The 23,762-nt window shown below is 42.6% G+C and overlaps 1 protein-coding gene across 2 annotated transcripts in view; it reads right to left on the reverse strand.

The window, feature by feature from the left end:
• The window catches only part of LOC135548736 (glutamate receptor 1-like), a 90,858-nt gene extending 70,209 nt beyond the window's left edge, over positions 1 to 20,649 (reverse strand). The window contains exons 1-2 of one of the 2 annotated variants that reach the window (XM_064978617.1): positions 20,517 to 20,649; positions 20,177 to 20,311 (exon numbers count right to left, since the gene is read on the reverse strand). In XM_064978617.1, the coding sequence (XP_064834689.1) occupies positions 20,177 to 20,311; positions 20,517 to 20,601 (220 nt within the window). In that variant the 5' untranslated portion in view covers positions 20,602 to 20,649. Of the gene's footprint in view, positions 1 to 20,176; positions 20,312 to 20,516 lie in introns of those variants that run through there. The other variant, XM_064978618.1, reaches the window with a different exon arrangement.
• Between the last annotated feature and the right edge of the window lie 3,113 nt (positions 20,650 to 23,762).

A 23,762-nucleotide genomic window follows, 5' to 3' on the forward strand; every position in this document is an offset into this window, starting at 1 on the left:
GTTTGTCTCTGTGAATGGTTTGTCCTCTGACAAATCAACTGTAAATTTCGGTGTTCCTCAAGGTTCCGTTTAGGACCACTATTGTTTTCACTCTATATTTTACCTCTTGGGGATGTTATTCGAAAACATAATGTTAACTTTCACTGCTATGCGGATGACACACAGCTGTACATTTCAATGAAACATGGTGAAACCCCAAAATTGCCCTTGCTAGAAGCATGTGTTTCAGACATATGGAAGTGGATGGCTGCAAACTTTCTACTTTTAAACTCGGACAAAACAGAGATGCTTGTTCTAGGTCCCAATAAACAAAGAGATCTTCTGTTGAATCTGACAATTAATCTTAATGGTTGTACAGTCGTCTCAAATAAAACTGTGAAAGACCTCGGCGTTATTCTGGACCCTGATCTCTCTTTTGAAGAACATATCAAGACCATTTCAAGGACATCTTTTTTCCATCTACGTAACATTGCAAAAATCAGAAACGTTCTGTCCAAAAATGATGCAGAAAAATGTATCCATGCTTTTGTCACTTCTAGGCTAGACTACTGCAATGCTCTACTTTCCGGCTTCCCGGATAAAGCACTAAATAAACTTCAGTTGGTGCTAAATACGGCTGCTAGAATCCTGACTAGAACCAAAAAATATGATCATATTACTCCAGTGCTAGCCTCTCTACACAGGCTTCCTGTCAAAGCAAGGGCTGATTTCAAGATTTTACTGCTAACCTACAAAGCATTACATGGGCTTGCTCCTACCTATCTCTCTGATTTGGTCCTGCCGTACATACCTACACGTACGCTACGGTCACAAGACGCAGGCCTAAGCAATCAGCTGGAGGCAGGGCTTTCTCCTATAGAGCTCCATTTTTATGGAACGGTCTGCCTACCCATGTCAGAGACGCAAACTCGGTCTCAACCTTTAAGTCTTTACTGAAGACTCATCTCTTCAGTGGGTCATATGATTGAGTGTAGTCTGGCCCAGGAGTGGGAAGGTGAACGGAAAGGCTCTGGAGCAACGAACCGCCCTTGCTGTCTCTGCCTGGCCGGTTCCCTTTTTCTACTGGGATTCTCTGCCTCTAACCCTATTACAGGTGCTCAGTCACTGGCTTACTGGGGCTCTCTCATGCCGTCCCTGGAAGGGGTGCGTCACCTGAGTGGGTTGATTCACTGACGTGGTCATCCTGTCTGGGTTGGCGCCCCCCCTTGGGTTGTACCGTGGCGGAGATCTTTGTGGGCTATACTCAGTGTCGCGCCCTGGTCTATATTTATTATGTTATCTTCATTTATTGGGTCAGGCCAGGGTGTGACATGGGTTTATTTGTAGTGTGTTTCGTCTTGGGGTTGTGTGGGGTGTACAGATTGGTCTATGGCTGCCTGAGGCGGTTCTCAATCAGAGTCAGGTGATTATCGTTGTCTCTGATTGGGAACCATATTTAGGTAGCCTGGGTTTCACTGTGTGTTTGTGGATGATTGTTCCTGTCTCTGTGTTTGTTGCACCAGTCAGGGCTGTTTCGGTTTTCGACGTTTGTTGTTTTGTATTGTTCGTGTTCTTCATCATTAAAGATGTATCGAACGAACCACGTTGCATTTTGGTCCGATCCTTGTTCCACCTCTTCGTCAAAGGAGGAGTTGGAAGAAACCCGTTACAGAATCACCCACCACAAACGGACCAAGCAACGTGTCAACAGGCAGGAGCCACAGGAGAAGCAACAAAGGCAGCAACAGCGATCACAGGACTTCTGGACTTGGGAGGAGATATTGGACGGAAAAGGACCCTGGGCACAGCCTGGAGAATATCGCCGTCCCAAGGAAGAACTGGAGGCAGGGAAAGCGGAGAGGCGCTGGTATGAAGAGGCAGCGTGGCGAAGCGGTTGGAAGCCCGAGAGTTAGCCCCAAAAATGTCTTGGGGGGGCTAACAGGGAGTAAGGCTACGCCAGGTAGGAGACCTGCGCAAACTCCTTGTGCTTACCGGGGGGCTAAAGAGACCGGGCAGGCACCGTGTTATGCTGTGGTGCGCACGGTGTCTCCAGTGCGGGTGCATAGCCCTGTGCGTTCTATTCCAGCTCCGCGTATCGGCCGGGCTAGATTGAGCGTCGAGCCAAATGCCATGAAGCCGGCTCTACGCATCTGGTCCCCAGTGCGTCTCCTTGGGCCAGCTTACATGGCACCAGCTTTACGCTCGGTATCCCCGTTTCGCCTGCATAACCCAGTGCGGGCTATTCCACCATGCCGCACTGGCAGAGCGACCGGGAGTATTCAACCAGGTAAGGTTGGGCAGGCTCGGTACTCAAGAGCTCCAGTGCGCCTGCACGGTCCGGTCTACCCAGTACCACCTCCACACCCCAGCCCTCCGGTGGCAGCTCCCCGCAACAGGCTTCCTGCGCGTGTCCTCAGCCCAGTACCATCAGTGCCAGCACCACGCATCAGACCTACTGTGCGTCTCACCTCTCCAGCGCTGCCGGAGCCTTCCTCCTCTCCTGTGCTGCTGGAGCCTCCCGCCTGTTTAGAGCTGCCAGAGCCTTCCGCCTCTACAGCGTTGCCGGAGTCTCCTGCCCGTTTAGCGCAGCCAGAGCTGCCAGTCTGCATGGAGCAGCCAGAGCTGTCAGTCTGCATAGAGCAGCCAGAGCTGTCAGTCTGCATGGAGCAGCCAGAGATGTCAGTCTGCTTGGAGCAGCCAGAGCTGTCAGTCTGCTTGGAGCAGCCAGAGATGTCAGTCTGCATGGAGCTGCCAGTCTGCAAGGAGCTGCCAGTCTGCAAGGAGCTGCCAGTCTGCAAGGAGCTGTCAGTCTGCAAGGAGCTGTCAGTCTGCAAGGAGCTGCCAGTCTGCAAGGAGCTGTCAGTCTGCAAGGAGCTGTCAGTCTGCAAGGAGCTGCCAGTCTGCAAGGAGCTGCCAGAGCTGCTAGTCTGCATGGAGCAGCCAGAGCTGTCAGTCTGCAAGAAGCCGCCAGAGCTGCCAATCTGCATGGAGCAGCCAGAGCCGCCAGTCAGCATGGAGCAGCCAGAGCCACTAGTCAGCATGAAGCAGCCAGAACTGCCAGTCAGCATGGAGCAGCCAGAGCTGTCAGTCTGCCAGGATCCGCCAGTCAGCCAGACTCTTCCAGATCTGCCAGTCAGCCAGACTCTTCCAGATCTGCCAGTCAGCCAGACTCTTCCAGATCTGCCAGTCAGCCAGACTCTTCCAGATCTGCCAGTCAGCCAGACTCTTCCAGATCCGCCAGTCAGCCAGACTCTTCCAGATCTGCCAGTCAGCCAGACTCTTCCAGATCTGCCAGTCAACCAGACTCTTCCAGATCCGCCAGCCAGCCAGGATCTGCCAGAATCGCCAGCCAGCCAGGATCTGCCGGATTCAACTCCCTGGCTGGGCTTCCTCTCAGTGCTGGGCTTCCTCTCAGTGCTGGGCTTCCTCTCAGTGCTGGGCTTCCTCTGTCCCGAGCTGCCCCTCTGTCCCGAGCTGCCCCTCTGTCCCGAGCTGCCCCTCAGTCCAGTAGGGTTCTGGGTGAGGACTACTAGGCCATGGTCGGCGTCGAGGGTGGACAATCCTAGGATGCGAGGAGGGTGGACTAAGACATTCATAGAGTGGGTTCCACATCCCGAGCCGGAGCCGCCACCATGGACAGACGCCCACCCGGACCCTCCCTATTGTTTTTGTTGTGCGTCCGGGAGTCCGCACCTTAGGGGGGAGGGGGTTCTGTCACGCCCTGGTCTATATTTATTATGTTATCTTCATTTATTGGGTCAGGCCAGGGTGTGACATGGGTTTATTTGTAGTGTGTTTTGTCTTGGGGTTGTGTGGGGTGTACAGATTGGTCTATGGCTGCCTGAGGCGGTTCTCAATCAGAGTCAGGTGATTATCGTTGTCTCTGATTGGGAACCATATTTAGGTAGCCTGGGTTTCACTGTGTGTTTGTGGGTGATTGTTCCTGTCTCTGTGTTTGTTGTACCAGTCAGGGCTGTTTCGGTTTTCGACGTTTGTTGTTTTGTATTGTTCGTGTTCTTCATCATTAAAGATGTATCGAACGAACCACGTTGCATTTTGGTCCGATCCTTGTTCCACCTCTTTGTCAGAGGAGGAGTTGGAAGAAACCCGTTACACTCAGCCTTGTCTCAGGATGGTAAGTTGGTGGTTGAAGACATCCCTCTAGTGGTGTGGGGGCTGTGCTTTGGTAAAGTGGGTGGGGTTATATCCTTCCTGTTTGGCCCTGTCTGGTGGTGTCCACGGATGGGGCCACAGTGTCTCCTGACCCCTCCTGTCTCAGCCTCCAGTATTTATGCTGCAGTAGTTTGTGTCAGGGGGCTAGGGTCAGTTTGTTATATCTGGAGTACTTCTCCTGTCCTATTCGGTGTCCTGTGTGAATCTTAGTGTGCGTTCTCTAATTCTCTCCTTCTCTCTTTCTTTCTCTCTCTCGGAGGACCTGAGCCCTAGGACCATGCCTCAGGACTACCTGACATGATGACTCCTTGCGTCCCCAGTCCACCTGGCCGTGCTGCTGCTCCAGTTTCAACTGTTCTGCCTTATTATTATTTGACCATGCTGGTCATTTATGAACATTTGAACATCTTGGCCATGTTCTGTTATAATCTCCACCTGGCACAGCCAGAAGAGGACTGGCCACCCCACATAGCCTGGTTCCTCTCTAGGTTTCTTCCTAGGTTTTGGCCTTTCTAGGGAGTTTTTCCTAGCCACCGTGCTTCTACACCTGCATTGCTTGCTGTTTTGGGTTTTAGGCTGGGTTTCTGTACAGCACTTTGCGATATCAGCTGATGTACGAAGGGCTATATAAATACAATTGATTTGATTTGAATTCTTAACTGCAGAAAATAATCTGTTTAGTTATGATGTAATGAATAATAGATTAACCCTTTCACGCATACGATCAGATATTTGTGATCATTGTTGAGTGGTCCCTGCGGCGTACCATCGCAAATACGTGATTGGAACAGTAGCAACAGAACACATGACGCAACAAACAACAAACACAGCATTCCTGTCTGAAAAGCATCTAAACAATGTTTTCTACTGATGAGAAATAAAGGTCTTCACAACTTTAGTCCTCAGTTTGATCTTTCAATGTAAACGATAAATGCAAACTTCATCATCCAAACATCACATGGAACACATCCACAGCCAAACGTATTCCATAAACAAGTCTAAATGACAGGTTGCGCTGACAAAAAAAATGAAACATAATTTAGCAACCTGACAGCTAGACTTGTTTACAACGTATCACATCTCTGGTGACCACAAGGGAGAAATGTAATATTGTTTAGAAAAGCTAAGCTAACGGCAGCTAAATTCTTTATGATGGCAGCCATGTTTGTTTATATTTGACAAGCGAAAATGCCCTAATCCCAGAATGCCATTCACTATAAGAGGCAAATAAACTAAGTCAAAGTCAATATGGCTGCGCCCATTGCCTGAAAAATATGAACTGAGTTTGGCCCCTTTCCAGCATATTACAACTCTTCGACGTACTTGTGACAGTGTATACAAGAACCGGAGCATGTGACCTGACAAGTAGTTAACATTTTATTTGCTTTGTGATTTGTTAAAAATGGTTATCACCTCACAGATCATCACCCCAAATACAAGCCTACTGCTTAGTCTAACTGTCATGCCCTGATCTGTTTCACCTGTCCTTATGCTTGTCTCCACCCCCCTCCAGGTGTTGCCCATCTCCCCCATTATCCCCTGTTTATTTATACCTGTGTTTCTGTTGCAAGTTCATCTTGATTGTTCAAGTCTACCAGCGGTTTGTCTCAGCTCCTGGTTGTCCCAAGTCTCTCTTCTTTTGAGTCCTCTGGGTTTTTTTAATTTAACCTTTGCCTGTGCTGACTTTATACCCACCCGCCATTACCACTGCCTGTCTCTGAGCCTGCCTGCAGTCATGTACTTTTGCTCCGACCTCTGCCTGACCTGAACCTGCCTGCTTTCCTGTACCTTGGCCTCTGCTCTGGATTATTGACCCCTGCCTGCTTTGACCTATAGTTTGCCTGCCCGGTGGTTACAATAAACGTTGTTACTGCACAGTCTGCACTTGGGTCTTACCTTGATTCCTGATAGTACAAACTGGCCATGACTGATCCAGCAGACTTGGACCATCTCTGCAATCCCATCTCCTACCAAGGAGCCCTCATTGGTAGACCCGAGGAGGTGCATCACGGTCTGAAGGGTTCCAGGCCGTGGCCGAACTTCACGGCCTAGCTTTTGACGCATTGCGGGAGCAATTCCGTGGGTTGCCTACTAGGCAGCCTAGCACAACGGTAACCTCCCAGCCCCTCAGTAACCCAGCTGGTAGCTGTGCCGTCACCCCAGTGTCATGACTGTCCTGACAAGGTCAGGTTACAGGAGACCACAACCCTACAGATTATCTCTCAACCCCAACAGAGGAGGAGAGATCTAAGGGTCTGAAGATGTGGGGGTTTTATGACCCCTCACGCCCCTGGTAAATCTCATGCCACAGACAAATTCCTTTGTCCTGTTACTATGGAGAACAAGAACATTAAACATGAAATAAAGGGACTTTGGAACAATGGTTTCCGTCAGCCACAATGGTGGTCATGAAGATAGATGGAATATGAAAATGTATGTCATTTTTGTTTTGTTATTAAATGTTATTATGAAAACATTGTAACGTGAAGAGTTTTCCTAGTAGATGTTTGATGTTTATACATTGTACGTTGTATGGAAAATATCCAAATCAAAGAGAATGTTTTGGGGAAGATTAAATATTAAGTTAGTTGTCTAAAATTGGATTTGAATAAAATCTAGACCTTGCCTCATTAACTTGGTACGCCCAGAGAATTGCCCTAAAGGCGGTTACGCCCACTTCTGACCGCGTATAAGCGAATAAAACCTGTGAGTATAGAATTTATAGAGAACACTACGTGACCCTAGCTGCAGCAAGGTCTAAAAAGTCAACGAACCCAGAACGCAACGCAAGTTTGAAGACAAAGATATTATTTTCTACCCAAGCTACGGATGAGTAGCTGTGTCTAAGCGGGTGAATTCAAGTCGAACCACCTAGCCTCCATCTCCCATCGAATCGTGGTATCTAAAGGGTTTAATTCCTATGCCGTGAGCTCTGAGCTACAGAGCTGTCTGTCCTCAGAATACCCCTTCCAGAGCAAAGGGTGAGGGAACAGACTCCTAAGCCAAAAGGACACTGACATTGGGAGGACGGTCAGAGAGGTGCGCCTGAGTAGTGCGTCATCGAGCAGCCTGAACGGTCCACGCAGAGAATTCTCGGAGATCATCCCCACGTAATTACATCATTAAATTTGGACCCATAAGAGCGGCAGTTTGGGGCAAGGCTAGGGTTAGAATAGCATAGCTGACAAATTCACCCAAATGTATATTTCTCTTGTGTACTTTCTTTTTTTTCTCTCTTTTGAAATCCCCATTGTGGGTAACACGCACCATAGTGTGTTGGCCCGTTATATTAAGTTCTAATCAATAGCCTATAATGTGTTTTGTCTATGTGTATCTTTTATCATCATTTTAGCTTTTTAGTAAATAATTATTCAACTAAGATTGGTGTGGTACGAACTCATTGGTGAGACCCGGGTCCGTGCAGATTCACGGGCTATACGACATTCAGAACGATATTGGTAGAGGCAACTGGTTAATTAGCGGCTGTTGTAAAATCGATATTCTGATATTCTTTGAGTTAATTTGGGAAATAGAAACTCAATAAAAACTAGTTTTCCCATGATGCTCCAGGGTAATGAGTAATTGCTTTATTCAGTTAATCACGCAATTAGAAACTTTAATCATTCGATGAACAACAGTCGTCACATTAACTAATTCAACGTCATGACACCAGTTTCCCAGGAACCCAACTTACCTCCCCCGGAGCACAACGACGGAGATTCTAGAACCTGCTGAGCCTTTCTCTCCCAGTGCTCCCCCGTTTTCGAGCTGCAGCCGCCTTCGTTCCCCTCGGACCGCTCAAAGATGGTATACATTATTACGCTGATGTCCGGGAGGGCACTCGCCTGGGCCGCTGCGGTGTGGGAGCAACGATCTGCCTCAGTCTGGAGGTTTTTGAGGCTCCGGTGTCCAGGAAAGAGGCTGCACGGGGGTTGCTTTGGCAGGACTCCCTCAGTCTGCCACATTGTGGTGGAGTTCCTCACGCTGTTAGCGGAGGGTACTTGGAACCCGGAAGCGCTGTTCGTCACGGGTTATTGGCGGGGGTAAAGGAGGAGCTTGCAGCCCGGAAACTACTGACGAGTCTCGACTCACTCATCACCTTAACCATCCAAATCAATGGATGGTTATGTGAACGTAGGAGGGAGAAGAGGTCTGATTGCGGTCCCAATCGCTCACTCAAGGATCCCACCTTAAATCTGATGAACTACAGAAGACCCCAAGAGAATCCGAGGTTACCCGAGGAAATCCAAGAGCCTCCGAAGACTGCCGAGTTGCCACTTCCCGAGCTGATGCAGGGCTAGGCTGCCTCCAGCAGACAGCGTACGCAGACTGAACACCCAGAGCTGTCTGTATTACGGTACTGTTGGTCATTTTGTGTCTATCTGTCCTTTTACGAGACCCAGGTCATTTGTTGGTGTGAGTACTCTGGTGGGTCTTAAAAGAGAATTGTTCTTCTCCCTTTACTCGCCCTCTCCATGCCAACCTGCTGTGGGGCGACCAGTCCAAGTCTCTTCAGGTACTCATCGACTCAAGAGGCCAATATGAGTCTCATGGACGTTACCCTGGCATCCAAGCTGGGCATCCCCAATCAACCTCTCTCCATCCCCCTGGGTGTTAGAGAGCTAGATGGGTGCTCTATAGGCCGGGTCACCCACCAGACCACCCCTGTCAACCTACAAGTGTTGGGGAACCACAGTGAGACGATCCAATTCCTGCTGGTTGAGTCTCTGCAGGGTCCTGTGGTATTGGGAATCTCTTGGCTCCAGCAATACAATCTCTCCATTGACTGGGCTACTGGTGCCATCGTGGGCTGGAAATATTACTATGTTGGGGGATTTATCGATAAATGGGGTTTCAAACACAGGAAGTTTATACACTAAATAAAATTAAAATTAAAACCCTTGGAAAGGGGGGTCTGAGCTGGCAACCCTGAGCTACCAGTTACAATCTGATGCCGTGTTTAAAACAACTGGGAATTGCCGACTTCAGTGCATTCAAGAGAACTGGGAACTCTGGGGGAGGAACTAGCGCCGACTTGGAAACCGGTCATCCAACCCGGAATTCCAACTTCGGAACTTGGGTCTTTTTCTAGAGCTCTGGCTTTCCGACCTGAAGATCACTGACGTCATGATTTGACCTCACAATTTTTCCGAGTTCCTAGTTGTCTTGACAGCACCATATGTTAGTCAAGTGAACTATCCCTTCACCTTGGTTTTTTTCTAACATCTTTGGTCTGACAGACCCTAAAGTGACAACCAGAATGCATTGTATGATGTCAACAAACATGGCACCACAAATAGCTGGACAATAGCTTAGCATAAGCTCATAATCAGTCCATCCTTCAAAGTATTTTACACACGTGTCTATTACAATCTATGCAAGAATCGGAATGCATGATTTGTCACCAGTACTTGAAGAAATTTGAATAAAACACTACATTATTCTCCATACATACATACGGTATGCAACAGTAGAAAGGACAACACGATATACAGAAAATAAGGGACTTACTTTGATAGGAATGCACACGTTATTTGTAAGGGAAACAATGACAGCAATGCGGCCACCAGCCAGACAATGTGCCAGGGGGTGCTGACTACATGCGCACTGTCTTCATACTTCATACTTAATTGGGGAAACGCTTGGGCTTTTGTCAAAGAGAAGTTTATCCGCCTCAAACAAATTGTCCGCAACAGTGAATTGGGCTACACAGGTGAAGTAATGAGGCAGAACACACCTCAATTCAAACTGTTGTAAGAAAATCTAATCTGTTAGAAAATAATTTGAAATTGACAAGTTGAAACAGCCTATAAATAACTAGAAGGCAGCGTACCTTGGTTTGAGGGCAATGTGGGTTAACTGTCTTGTTGCATAACAATCACATTTTGGAACAGTGAGTGCATTCTGACATCACGTGCATAAAAAAAACTCACGCTGGGGCGACCATTAGAGATGTTTGGAACTCGCGCATGAAAAGGTTAAATGGGTTCATTGAGGCAGGGGCCTGCTAAACAATTCACATAACAGGCACAAGCTCCTTGGAGACACCAACGTCACTTAGGTTACAATTTCTTGCAATATCAAAGTAATCACACAGGATTAGTTCTGTATTACACATGGACCTTTAACATGATTGTCTTTCCAGCTATGACTTTTCACCACTATCATGAGGGGAAACGGGTGTGTACTGTAAATGTGCTGTTCACGACTTCCACCACACACACATACTGTAGGTTACAGCTCAGTTTTCCCTATAGCCAAAACTATTGGCTTCAACATAGTGGTAGCACAAACCATGTACAGTACCAATCAAAAGTTTGGACACACCTACTCATTTAATGGTTTTTCTTTATTTTTACTATTTTCTATACTATAGAATAGTGAAGACATCAACACTTTGAAATAACACATATGGAATCATGTAGTAACCAGAAAAAGTGTTAAACAAATCAAAATATATTTTATATGTGAGATTCTTCAAAGTAGCCACCCTGTGCCTTGCAAAAGTATTCACCCCCCTTGGTGTTTTTCATATTTTGTTGCATTAAAACATGTAATGTAAACATAGTTTTACTTGGATTTCATGTAATGGACATACATAAAATAGTCCAAATTGGTGAAGTGAAATTTTTTAAATTACTTGTTTCAAAAAAAGTGGTGCGTGCATATGTATTCACCCCCTTTGCTATTAAGCTCCTAAGTAAGATCTGGTGCAACCAACTACCTTTGGCAGTCACATAATTAGTTAAATAAAGTCCACCTGTGTGCAATCTAAGTGTCACATGATCTGTCACACGATCTTAGTATATATACACCTGTTCTGAAAGGCCCCAGAGTCTGCAACACCACTAAGCAAGGGGCACCACCAAGCAAGTGGCACAATGTAGACCAAGGGGCTCTCCAAACAGGACAGGCCAAGGTTGTGGAGAAGTACAGATCAGGGTTGGGTTATAAAAAAATATCAGAAACTTTGAACATCCCACGGAGCACCATTAAATCCATTATTAAAAAATGGAAAGAATATGGCACCACAACAAACCTGCCAAGAGAGGGCCGCCCACCAAAACTCACGGACCAGGCAAGGAGGGCATTAATCAGAGAGGCAACAAAGAGACCAAACATATCCCTGAAGAAGCTGCAGAGCTCCACAGTGGAGATTTGAATATCTGTCGTCTTTAAGCCATACACTCCACAGAGGTGGGCTTTACGGAAGAGTGGCCAGAAAAAAATAAGCAAACATGTTTGGTGTTCGCCAAAAGGCATGTGGAAGACTCCCCAAACACATGGAAGAAGGTACTCTGGTCAGACGAGACTAAAATTGCGAAAACGCAATGTCTGGCGCCACCCCAACACCTCGTATCACCCCGAGAACAACATCCCTACAGTGAAGCATGGTGGTGGCAGCATCAAGCTGTGGGGATGTTTTTCATCGGCAGGGACTGGGAAACTGGTCAGAATTGAAGGAATGATGGATGAAGCTAAATACAAGGAAATTCTTGAGGGAAACCTGTTTCAGTCTTCCAGAGATTTCAGACTGGGACAGAGCTTCACCTTTCAGCAGGACAATGACCTTAAGTGTAATGCTAAAGCAACACTCTGGTGGTTTAAGGGGAAACATTTAAATGTCTTGGAATGGCCTAGACAAAGCCCAGACCTCAATCTTATTGAGAATCTGTGGAAACTGTGATTTCTGTACATAAGCGGAACCCATACACCTTGAAGGATTAAAGCAGTTTTGCCTTGAAGAATGGGGAAACTCCCAGTGGCTAGATGTGCCAAGCTTATAGAGACATACCCCAAGAGACTTGCAGCTGCAAAAGGTGGCTCTACAAAGTATTGACTCTGGGCGGGTGAATAGTTATGTACACTCAAGTTTTCCGTTTTTTTGTCTTATTTATTGTTTGTTTCACAATAAACAATATTTTACATCTTCAAAGTGGTAGGAATGTTGTGTAAATGAAATGATACATCGCTCCCCCCCCAAAAAAAAAACATTTTAATTCCAGGTTGTAAGGCAACAAAATAGGAAAAGTGCTAAGGGGGTGAATACTTTTGCAAGCCATGGTACGTACACTTTCAGTCATGGAATAGTGAACCAAAACAACTTCTTGTGACTCTCAAACCCGGGTCCGGGAGCGTAATCATCGCCTGACACTAATTAGCATAACGCAACGGACATAAATCTTCCTAGAAAATCTTCCTATTCATGAAAATCACAAGTGTAATATATTGGAACACAGCTTAGCCTTTTGTTAATCACCCTGTCATCTCAGATTTTCAAAATATGCTTTACAGCCAACGCTAGACAAGCATTTGTGTAAGTTTATCATAGACTAGCATAGCATTATGCCTTGCTAGTCGCAGGCAACCTTGTCACGAAAATCAGAAAAGCAATCAAATTAAATCATTTATCTTTGATGAACTTCGGATGTTTTCAATCACGAGACTCCCAGGAAGATAGCCAAAGTTCATTTTTTCCCAAAAGATTAGTTTTGTAGGCGAAATAGCTCCGTTTGTTCTTCAGGTTTGGCTGAGAAATCGCCCGGAAATTGCGGTCACCACAACGTCGAAAAATATTCCAAATTAGCTCCATAATATCGACAGAAACATGGCAAACGTTGTTTATAATCAATCCTCAAGGTGTTTTTCTAATATCTATTCGATAAATTCGTTTTTCTCAGTAGGACCGATTGGAGTAATGGCTACCTCTGTATTTTACACGAGAATCTCTCTCGGAGCCACCATGTGACCATTTGCGCAATGTAGCCGCCTACGGCCATTCTTCAACGGAAATGCGTAAAACTACGTCACAATGCTGTAGACACCTTGGGGAATACGTAGAATGTCTAAGCTTGTTGATGGCTCATTCACAGCTGAATAGAGACTCATTGGAACGCAGCTCTTTCAAAACCTGGGGCACTTCCGGATTGTATTTTTCTCAGGCTTTCGCCTGCAACATCAGTTCTGTTATACTCACAGACAATATCTTTACAGTTTTTGAAACGTTAGAGTGTTTTCTAGCCAAAGCTGTCAATTATATGCATATTCTATCATTTTGTCCTGACAAAATATCCCGTTTAAAACAGGAACGTTTTTTTCCAAAGATGAAAATACTGCCCCCTAGTACCAACTAAATGTTTCATTAGTTTTATGGACGATTTTTGTAGAAGCGAGAGGTCACCAGGAAGTGACATTTCAAAGACCTCTCACACTTTCCTTCTGTGGCTGTGCAGACAAAATGGAAAAAAACATAATGTTTCTGTCGCTTAATTTGTCATGTTGTTAAAGGTTTGTAGTGTGCAAAAGTACAATGTAAGTCTTCAAATAGTAAGATAGAGACCATTGTTAACTATGAGTTTTATGATGATTTTGTAATGTTTACTGACCAAGTTGGAAAACATGTTGACATTTCCAGGGGCTTAGCTAGCTTCCAGCTAGCTACATTAGTGAATAAGGGGAAAATGCTAACTATCTTTACCACCCTGTGTAAGTATGTTTTACTCACTAAATTAGTTTTTTTGAGCTACGAGTCTGAAATGGGGAATTGAATTTCAATGCAGTGAATATTTGTTGAAAGTCGAACTGAAAAATGTCAATAGTAGGATTTTTCGGCGATCTCCTCAGCAAATGTTTTATGTGCTACATCTGGAAAATTGATATAAAATGTCTATATTTCCTTTACAATTCTGTGTTGTGTCCCTGTTCTTCTAAAATTATTCATAAATCCTTTATGAATGGGAAAATATTAATTCAATTACATTGCATAGAATTCATATATAGATGCTTAATGTTGGTGTTATAGAGCAGTGGCAAACTGTACAATTGATTAATATTAAGTGCTTAGCTATAAATGCTTTATAAATGGGAACATAGATTTTACTTTACCTTGACAAAAATATGAATGCAACATGCAAGAATTTCAAAGATTTTACTGAGTTACAGTTCATATAAGGAAATTAGTCAATTGAAATGAATGAATTATGATTGGGAATACAGATATGCATCTGGTCACAGATACCTTTAAAAACGAAAGCCTGTCAGTATCTGGTGTGACCACCATTTGCCTCATGCAGCGTTACACATCTCCTTCACAAAGAGTTGATCAGGCTGTTGATTGTGGCCTGTGGAATCTTGTCCCACTCTTCAATGGCTGTGCAAAGTTGCTGGATATGGCGGGAACTGGTGGGAAGTTGCTGGCGGGAACTGGAACATGCTGTCAAACACGTTGATCCAGAGCATCCCAAACTTGCTCAATGGGTCACATGTCTGGTGGGTATGCAGGCCATGGAAGAACAGGGACATTTTAAGCTTCCAGGAATCGTGTACAGATCCTTGTGCCATGGGGTCATGCATTATCATGCTGAAACATGATGTGAAGGTGGTGGATGAATGGCACGACAATGGGCTTTAGGATCTTGCCACAGTATCTCTGTGCATTCAAATCACCATCGATAAAATGCAATTGTGTTTGTTGTTCGTAGCTCATGCCTGCCCATACCATAACCCCAACACCACCATGGGGCACTCTATTCACAACATTGAAATCAGCAAACCGGTCACCAGAAACAGACGGCTCACAAGTCATCAGCTGGCAGCTTCATTAAATAGTACCCACAAAACTTCAGTCTCAATGTCAACAGTGAAGAGGTGACTCTGTGATGGTGGCCTTCTAGGCAGAGTTGCAAAGAAAAAGCCATATCTCAGACTGGCCAATAAAAAAAAATATTAAGATTGGGCAAAAGAACACAGACACTGGACAGAGGAACTCTGCCTAGGAGGCCAGCCTTCCAGAGTTGCCTCTTCACTGTTGACGTTGAGACTGGTGTTTTGCGGGTACTACTATGCCAGTTGAGGACTTGTGAGGTGTCTTTTCTCAAACTAGACACTCTAATGTACTTGTCCTCTTGCTCAGTTGTGCACCGGGGCCTCACACTCCTCTTCCTATTCTGATTAGAGCCAATTTGCGTTATTCTGTGAAGGGAGAAGTACACAGCATGGTACGAGATCTTCAGTTTCTTGGCAATTTCTTGCATGGAATAGCCTTCATTTCTCAGAACAAGAATAGACTGATGAGTTTCAGAAAAAGGTTCTTTGTTTTCTGGCCATTTTGAGCCTGCAATTGAACCCACAAATGCTGATGCCCCAGATGCCCAACTAGTCTAAAGAAGGTCAGTTTTATTACTTCTTTAATCAGAACAACAGTTTTCAGCTGTACTAACATGCTTGCAAAAGGGTTTTCTAATGATCAATTAGCCTTTTAAAATGATAAACTTAGATTCACTAACACTGTGTGCAACGGTTCTCGTCTGTCGAAGGAGAAGCGGACCAAAATGCAGTGTGGTATTTTTGAGACATGTTTTAATGACGAAGAAAACAAACAATACAAAAACAACAAACGGAACGTGAAAAACTATACAGCCTATCTGGTGACAACAAACACAGAGACAGGAACAATCACCCACGAAATACTCAAAGAATATGGCTGCCGAAATATGGTTCCCTATCAGAGACAACGATAAACACCTGTCTCTGATTGAGAACCACTCCAGACAGCCATAGACTATGCTTGATAACCCCCACTAAGCCACACACCCAATACCTAACAAAACCCCAAGACAAAACACACCACAATAAACCCATGTCACACCCTGGCCTGACCAAATAAATAAAGACAAACACAATAAACTTCGACCAGGGCGTGACAATGTGCCATTGGAACACAGGAGTGATGGTTGCTGATTATGAGCCTCTGTACACCTATGTAGATATTCCATTAAAAATCTACTGTTTCCAGCTACAATAGTTATTTAAAACATTAACGATGTCTACACTGCATTTCTGATAAATGTTATGTTATTTTAATGGACAAAAATTTGCTTTTCTTTCAAAAACAAGGACATTTTTAAGTGAACCCAAACTTTTGAATGGTAGTGTGTATATATAAATAAATCATATATACACTGAGTATAGCAAACATTAAGAACACCATCCTAATATTGAGTTTCCTAAATGTTTTGGTTTCATTTTGTTAAGACAATCCAGGACGGTACTTCTACATAGCAGATTGTGGAAACAATCCTTTTTTAAATTTTCTTAGTAAAATACTACAGAAAGGTACCTAAAATACATTTTGGGCAATTTTTTACAAGAAAATGTTATCTAGAATAAAAGTTTGACAACATATCATTCCCTATGCATTAATCTGGAGAATGCGTCTGAGGATAACAACACAAAATGTGGTGAATACAGATGCTTCTGAGGCATAAAAATTTGTTAGTGTGTGGAAAAGGGCAGTTAAAGACAAGTACACTACCAATCCCCAAACACCTATTTAGAACCAATCACCATCTCTTTGAAGTAAGTTACTACATATATTCCAGTTTGTATCATTTTATATAAAATGGCCTTTTAAAAGTAATTACAATTCATCACAATTTGATGACGGTAGTATGATATGACTTTTTGAAAAAACTAATTTTAATACACCGAAATACCCAAATCTCAAAATGTAATTTTAGCCTGTGGCACCTGGTCTTAAGATGAGATCCAATAGATCCAATAGATGGTTCAGGCATTGTTTTTTGAGAAGCTCATTTTCAATGAGCATGTGAACGTTCCAACTTGTCTCAACAATCCTTCATCAAAAATCTGCCTGTGAACATTCAATTGCATAGACTCCCACACAACAAGACATATATAAATATGAAAAACAGATAGCTACATTTTTAGAGAGGTTATCATATATCAATTTGATCAGGGGCTTGTGGGGAACAATTTAATACCATCAGATCTTTGCCACCCCAAAGTGGACAAACTTCTAGTCTGACCCATCGACTACTTAGGAAACTTCTTCACTCAATGAGGATTAGCTTCTAGTACAATGTATAATTCAACAAAAAAATACTCCAGCACTGATAGATCATACAGATATCGGTTTGGGATGACTGGTAAATCCTATTCCATTCAACTTTGTCCATCTTTATCTGTTTGTGCCTCCAAAATGAATGACAATTCTAGACTCGATTGATTAGTGAACTAGTATATCTAGTCATTGAAATTGGTTTTCTCAACCTTTTCACTGGAAAACCAGTCTTTTGAATAGACATCACTTGGTTTTACTGGACTAGAATACACTGTAACCATCACCACTTATTTTGTCTATGCCCCGACATTGCCCTCTATAGGCCTGATGTCAGTATACAGGGCATGACATTATGGCTTCAACCTATACACTTGTGGTGGTTAGCTTTAGGTGGTCAGAGAGTAAATATCTAGTACTTATAGAAATTATTGAATACCTTATTGGTCTTTAAGACCAGGCTGAAATGTCATTTTTGCATCGAACTATCAATTTTGAGATTTGTTGGTATTTTGGTCCGTTCATATTAGTATTTTCAAAAAAGAAACAAAAATGTCACATGTTTTATTTTAACCACTTTAAAATGTACATAGATCAATAATTTCAAAGCTCTCTACATTGAATTACACATAATTTAAAAGCCCATTTCATACAGAATGTTACAAACTGGACTATATTTACTAACTTACTTTGAAGAGACAGTGATTTTATCTAAATCGGTGTTTGGCATTTGGTAGTCTTATTTCAGTGTACTTGTCTTTAACTGCAATTTTCCGAAAGATAGACTCTTCACACACGGCAATTCATTTTTCTCAGCTTCAGAAGAATCTGCATTCACCACGTTTCACATTTTGTGTGGGTATGCTTAGCTATATTATCCAGACCTGCCCAGAGGGAATTGTTAAATATGTTGTACATTTTTTTTCTTTGAAAAAATGCACCAAAAAAATGCTATGTCTTACGTACATTTTATGTCTTTAGTATTTTACAGATAAAAAGATAAGTATTTATCCACAATCTTCTCTGGACATGTCCTGGGGAGTATTAACAAAATATAACCAAAATATTTAGGCCGACTTCATTCATGTTTCCAGAAAAAAAAACATGCTGCAAATATGCACATTTCTATTTAGATATTGGTAAATTCTACTTCCCCAGAATCAGATGAACCAATGGATACCATTTTGATGACTCTGCATCCAGAAGGAAGGTAAGATCTAGTTTTGTGTGTCAATGCTAACTAGTGTTAGCGCAATGACAGCATGCTAGCAGTTAACATAAGAGTACCAGGTATTGTGGTGAAGCTAGTTAGCAATTGCGCTAACGTTTGTTAGCAACTTCCTTCAAACTGCACGCAGAGACATAACATTTTTATCCACAAGTTCATCCGACTCTGGGGAATAGCCAAAATCCTGAAATATCCCTTTAAGATATGTAGCTATGTGGGACACCTTCGGTCATGTGTGGCACAAGAGACTGTCAAGAGTCCACTAACTCCATTTACCATGTGTGTCCAAGCTCTCTACAAGGTGAGTGATACTATGCTGCTTTGGAAAAGCAGGCAGCTGTGTCTGCACTTCCTGAGACCCTGGCTGTAGATGTGTGTGAACGTGTTTGTGATGCATGCAGTCACATTAGCCTGAATAACCTCAATGCATTCCGCATTAATCCTTCACCATGGTAGGCATCAAGTGGTTTCTCTGAGTTATTGGTAGCCTAGTTAATGGTTCTAATAGAATAATTGGATGTTATTATTATTCTACTATACAGTTATTATTGTAACTGTTATTATGACTCTCCATGTCTTGTCATTCGTCCAGCTCACCCTGGGCAATTAAATTATGTTTTTTATGATGATGGTTGCGAGATTATGGCCACATAGTCATCTGTCTAAAGTAAATCTGACAGTATCATAAATGATGACAAAATGGTTTCCTACTAATGGTTTGCTTTCTTTAAAAATATCATTGTATTCCCAAGACACTATAGTGTACTTAAGACAAAATCATCATTGGCCCCCATTGAGAATGCCTGGGGCAGCACAGTCAGAATGGGAGTCAGTCGGGCTGAAAACGTCCATCACAATAGAGTGGCGCGACCGTGAAATCCATCAATAGGTTGTCTCCTGTCTTATACAGCCTAGTATCAGTATGACGTTGATCATGACTACGATCAATTGTGCTCTCCAAAGAAAAAGGTCATTTACAGTGCATAACCTACATAGTCTACGTCTTTTTAAAACGCACAATACAGAATCTAGATAGTCCAGTCTATTTAAATGTAAAGTACAGAATCAAGATAGTCCAGTCTATTAAAATGTACAGTACATACATGTAACTTATATAGCCCAGTTTATTTACAGTACATAATCTAGATAGACATTGACCATTTAAATCAACTGATAAAAACACAGCTTCTCCCTTCCCAAAGCAAATCCTGATGTCCTGAACAGCTCACACTAATGTCTAGAATCAGGAGGCATTGATAGGAACAATACTGAATCACTGATCTCTTATAACAAGAGCCCTGGACACAAAAGCCACTGTCTAGTAGTCTAATGCCTTTTATGTAGACAGGGCTGAGGTTAACATTCTTGGAAGCTTGAGGAAACTTAGGAAGACAGCCTGAAATGCTTTTATTATAGGCTACTCAATTGAGTAGGTTGTGTCATTTTTCAGATCATTTGCTTCTCATATTTTGTAAATTATGGTTCCCTGATAGTGCTGTTGCACATCATTTCCCCCTGCTACAGCTCAACTCCCCTGTTGGATGACACCTTTCATGACTGAAATAAAAGAACATATCTTAGTAGTTTCTGGCGCCCTTAATGCCCATTATTATCCAACTGTTGGGCAGCTTCCTTAGACAAAATGAAAGACAAAAAAGTAGTTGCATGATGCCAACATAATGGTGCATTATACTGTTTTAATCTATCAGAAAACTGCAGATTTATGGAGGTATGTGTGCCTAGGTAGGATCATTTCCTACCTCCAAAATCAAAATGTCAGAATGTAGAGGGGGTGAATGACATGATCTTTGACATTTATTAAAGCAACAGATGTTAATGCAATCCAGACAGCATTTGAACACCTTGAACACTGTCATCAAAATGGGAACACTGCAATTACATGTACTCTTCATTCGGGGGATAAAGGCTAAACTTACATGCATATGTCATAGCAAAGCTACTTGCGGTGTCGACCATGTCCACCTGTGGTACCAGTCTGGGGATATCCTGGTGATGGGAGAGTGCAAAATGAAAAACCTCATTTTCATGGGAGCCCTTTGGGAACAATCCCCCTGTTAGCAAGACAAAGACAATCATTGAAGACAAGGTTGAAAATAGGTTCACATCAACTGTCATCATACAACGAATATTTGAATGTATTACAACATTTGACGTATGAAGACTGTCATGCAACTTTGGAAATACGCAGCAGTTTAGATATCAAACTAACAGGATGCAGTAGTGATATAATAAGCATTCCGTGTTGATAATACTCACCTATATTGATATTACTTGGGAAACTTGACCCATAGCAAAACCCAACACAAAAACTGACAAAGACCAAGGTAAAGCTTCGCTGCATATTTCCTTTTGCATTGGCGACGAACAAAGAGACAAATTCCAAAAGGTCTGCTTCTGTTTCTCACAAGGCTCTGTCAGTTCACTGACTCACAATGCATCCATAGTTGTAATAGACAAACTGGATTTGCAGAACTGTATTGCAGCCTGGTCTCATAGCAGCTTCAGAACCGCTCTCTCCCTATGGTGGTACTCTCTTTCGCTGACTCTGCTGTGCACGCAGACCTAAGAAGAATAACCATGCCAATAAACGAACCGACTGAGAGCCCTACCTACATTAGATATAGTCTGCGGAGTTTCAATTATTATATCAGTATGAAATGGGAGGGAACGATGGTTTTATCATTCTAGCACAGTATTCACACACGGAAAATGACGCGTAAATGAATTGGCACAGCACTGGGAATGCCCAAATCCCTTGCCCAGACTGTACCACTTTTGTAGCTGTTAAAGTAGCGGAGTTGCCAAGACGTTTATGGCATAATGATTGTGCATGCAGCTCTTTACCTGTCTATTTTTGGTTATAAAGTGTCACCTAAATTGATTAGTTAATAATTATATGTATGTACACAAGTATAGTAAAACATATTGACACTTTATTAGATTATTGCAGACTATAAAATGTATAGCCCAATCACCTGCTCTGTTACATAATAGCATACGGACAAAGTGTTTCAATTCTGCTGCTGGAGCAGAAATAAGAAAACAAGACGTCGGATTGTCTTCACTGGCAACCGAGATCAACTCTGCGCGCACTATTCAAGGATATTGGAAAATAATGGGCGCCGTAGAATGCTGCGTGATTGCCCTGATAATAACCTCATTACAGGCTTGTTTGAACCCACGATTGTTCTCTTGTCTGGAGCCTTATGACTTTGGATCGTGGGAGAGACACTGACAGAGAATATATGTTTAGTGTTTGCTCTTTTTGGACAGCATAATATTTGTTTTTCTGCAGATTTCGGCAGATTTGGCGCCATACTGTAGGTTTTTGCAAACGGAAGAAACAATTGATCCTGTTTATTCGAACACATGAAAGGCTTAAAATAATATATATTTTTATAAATTTGACGCTCTTATCACGAGCAATTTACAGTAATGAGTGCAAATATGTTCATACTTTCCCCCAGTGGGAATCGAACCCACAACCCTGGCATTGAAAGCACCATGCTCTACCAACTAAATCAAACCCATAACGCTGACATTGCAAGTAGCATACTATACCAACTAAGCGACACGGAACAATACAGCGATACAAAGAGGTTCAACATTACTTAAAACTGCAGAGCAAAAGTAAAACCATAGGTAGTAAAACATCCCCTTGGCAGGAGAACTCTCCAAACACGTCTGAAACAGGTTAAAAATGCATGTTCCTTTACTAGGTAAAAGCATGTGCACCTGTGTCAGTCTGAACAACCAAGGAGAACACAGTAACAATTGACAAGACAATTATCCACAGTGGTGTAAAGTACTTAAGTAAAACATATTTTAAAGTATTACTTCAGTAGTTTTCTGGGGTATCTGTACTTTACTATCTAGATTTTAGATTTTTTTAGTTTTACTTCACTAGATTCCTAAAGAAAATAATGTACTTTTTACTCCATACATTTTCCTTGACATCCAAAAGTATTCCTTACATTTTGAATGCTTAGCAGGACAGGAAAATTATCAATTATACGCTTGTCAAGAGAACATCCTTGGTCATCCCTACTGCCTCTGATCTGGCAGACTCACTAAACACACATGCTTCGTTTGTAAGTGTTGGAAAAATATAAACAATAAAATGATGTCGTCCGGTTTGCATAATATAGGGGATTTTTTAATGATTTAAACTTTTGCTTTTACTTTTGATACTTAGATATATTTGAGCAATTACATTTAGTTTTTGATAATGAAGTATATTTAAAAACTAAATACTTTTACTAAAGTAGTATTTTATTGAGTGACTCACTTTTACTCAAGTCATTTTCTATTCGGGTATCTTTACTTTTACTCAAGCATAACAGTTGGGTACCTTTCCCACCACTGATTAGCAATTGGGGTGTGCGTGGCAATCAGCACAGGCTATATGGAATGTTTGAATGGAATGGCAAATACAAAGACAAAGACATTACTTGCTTCAACGGTTAAATAAAATAGTCTAGTCCAAGTCTCTCTCTCATTCACACTGCATTTGTGAGAGGCCTCTGATTTTAAAAAAGACAGTTGTTCATCTCTTACATATCTGTATCCACATCCCAGAGTTTACAATGTTTCCATGCTAGCAGTAAAGCAACATTTTAAAACAACATTTGTTGTCATGAGCATTTACTGCGCAATTCTATACATTGCAAACTCACAGCAAAGAGCACATGAACGATTCATGTTAACGTACTTCTCTATTTTCCACAAACTACAGTGGGAAACCAGGAAATTAATAAATTATGAATGCATTGTGCATACACAGCATCTATAAAATGCAGAATGACAATGCATTACAAACCTGAGAAATTAAACGCTGTTTAAATCAGTTCTGCTATGTGCTGTGGGCACAGTTTGCAGTAGGGGGCGGGAGTAAAGCCCATTCATTGCGCTTACATCCATGGCATGTTATTTTGTGGTATTCATAACACATTATGCAAGATGCAGTGTCATCCAAACACATTTCCTCACCTTGGATTCTAGATGAAAATGTAGATATCGTAAATACAGCAATATAGTAGTGCAGAGTAAAGATGGCATTTTCACCGCCACAATGAATCACAGAATTTCACAAGCAGAGGATCAGCCATTGTTAAATTCACAATGCGTACAAGAAGATTAATATTTCTGAAATATGAACATTTCAGTGTATTGGTTAGAACACAAACACTATGTGGTAAGAAGGAATATAGTTTGACTTGTGAATGTGTTTGGAGACAGTTGAGGGTGAGTGTGGATGTCACCTCAACAGGAATGTCACCATGGTACTGGACAATATAGAATGACCAATGAGATGAGTAAGAGGAGGAATGCAAGGTACCACTGTCACTTCATATGTATCAGAGATGGTTCACTGAACCACTCCTTCATGAAGAGTATAACCTTAACTCAGACCTGAAGACTTGTGTTAGCTCCAAGAGCCAATGTCTTGGCTTTAGCTCACTGGGCTATACTGTCATGTAGAGTTGTGCAGACGGTAAAGGG

The sequence above is a fragment of the Oncorhynchus masou genome, chromosome 11, assembly GCF_036934945.1.
Source record: "Oncorhynchus masou masou isolate Uvic2021 chromosome 11, UVic_Omas_1.1, whole genome shotgun sequence".
NCBI lineage: Eukaryota > Metazoa > Chordata > Actinopteri > Salmoniformes > Salmonidae > Oncorhynchus > Oncorhynchus masou.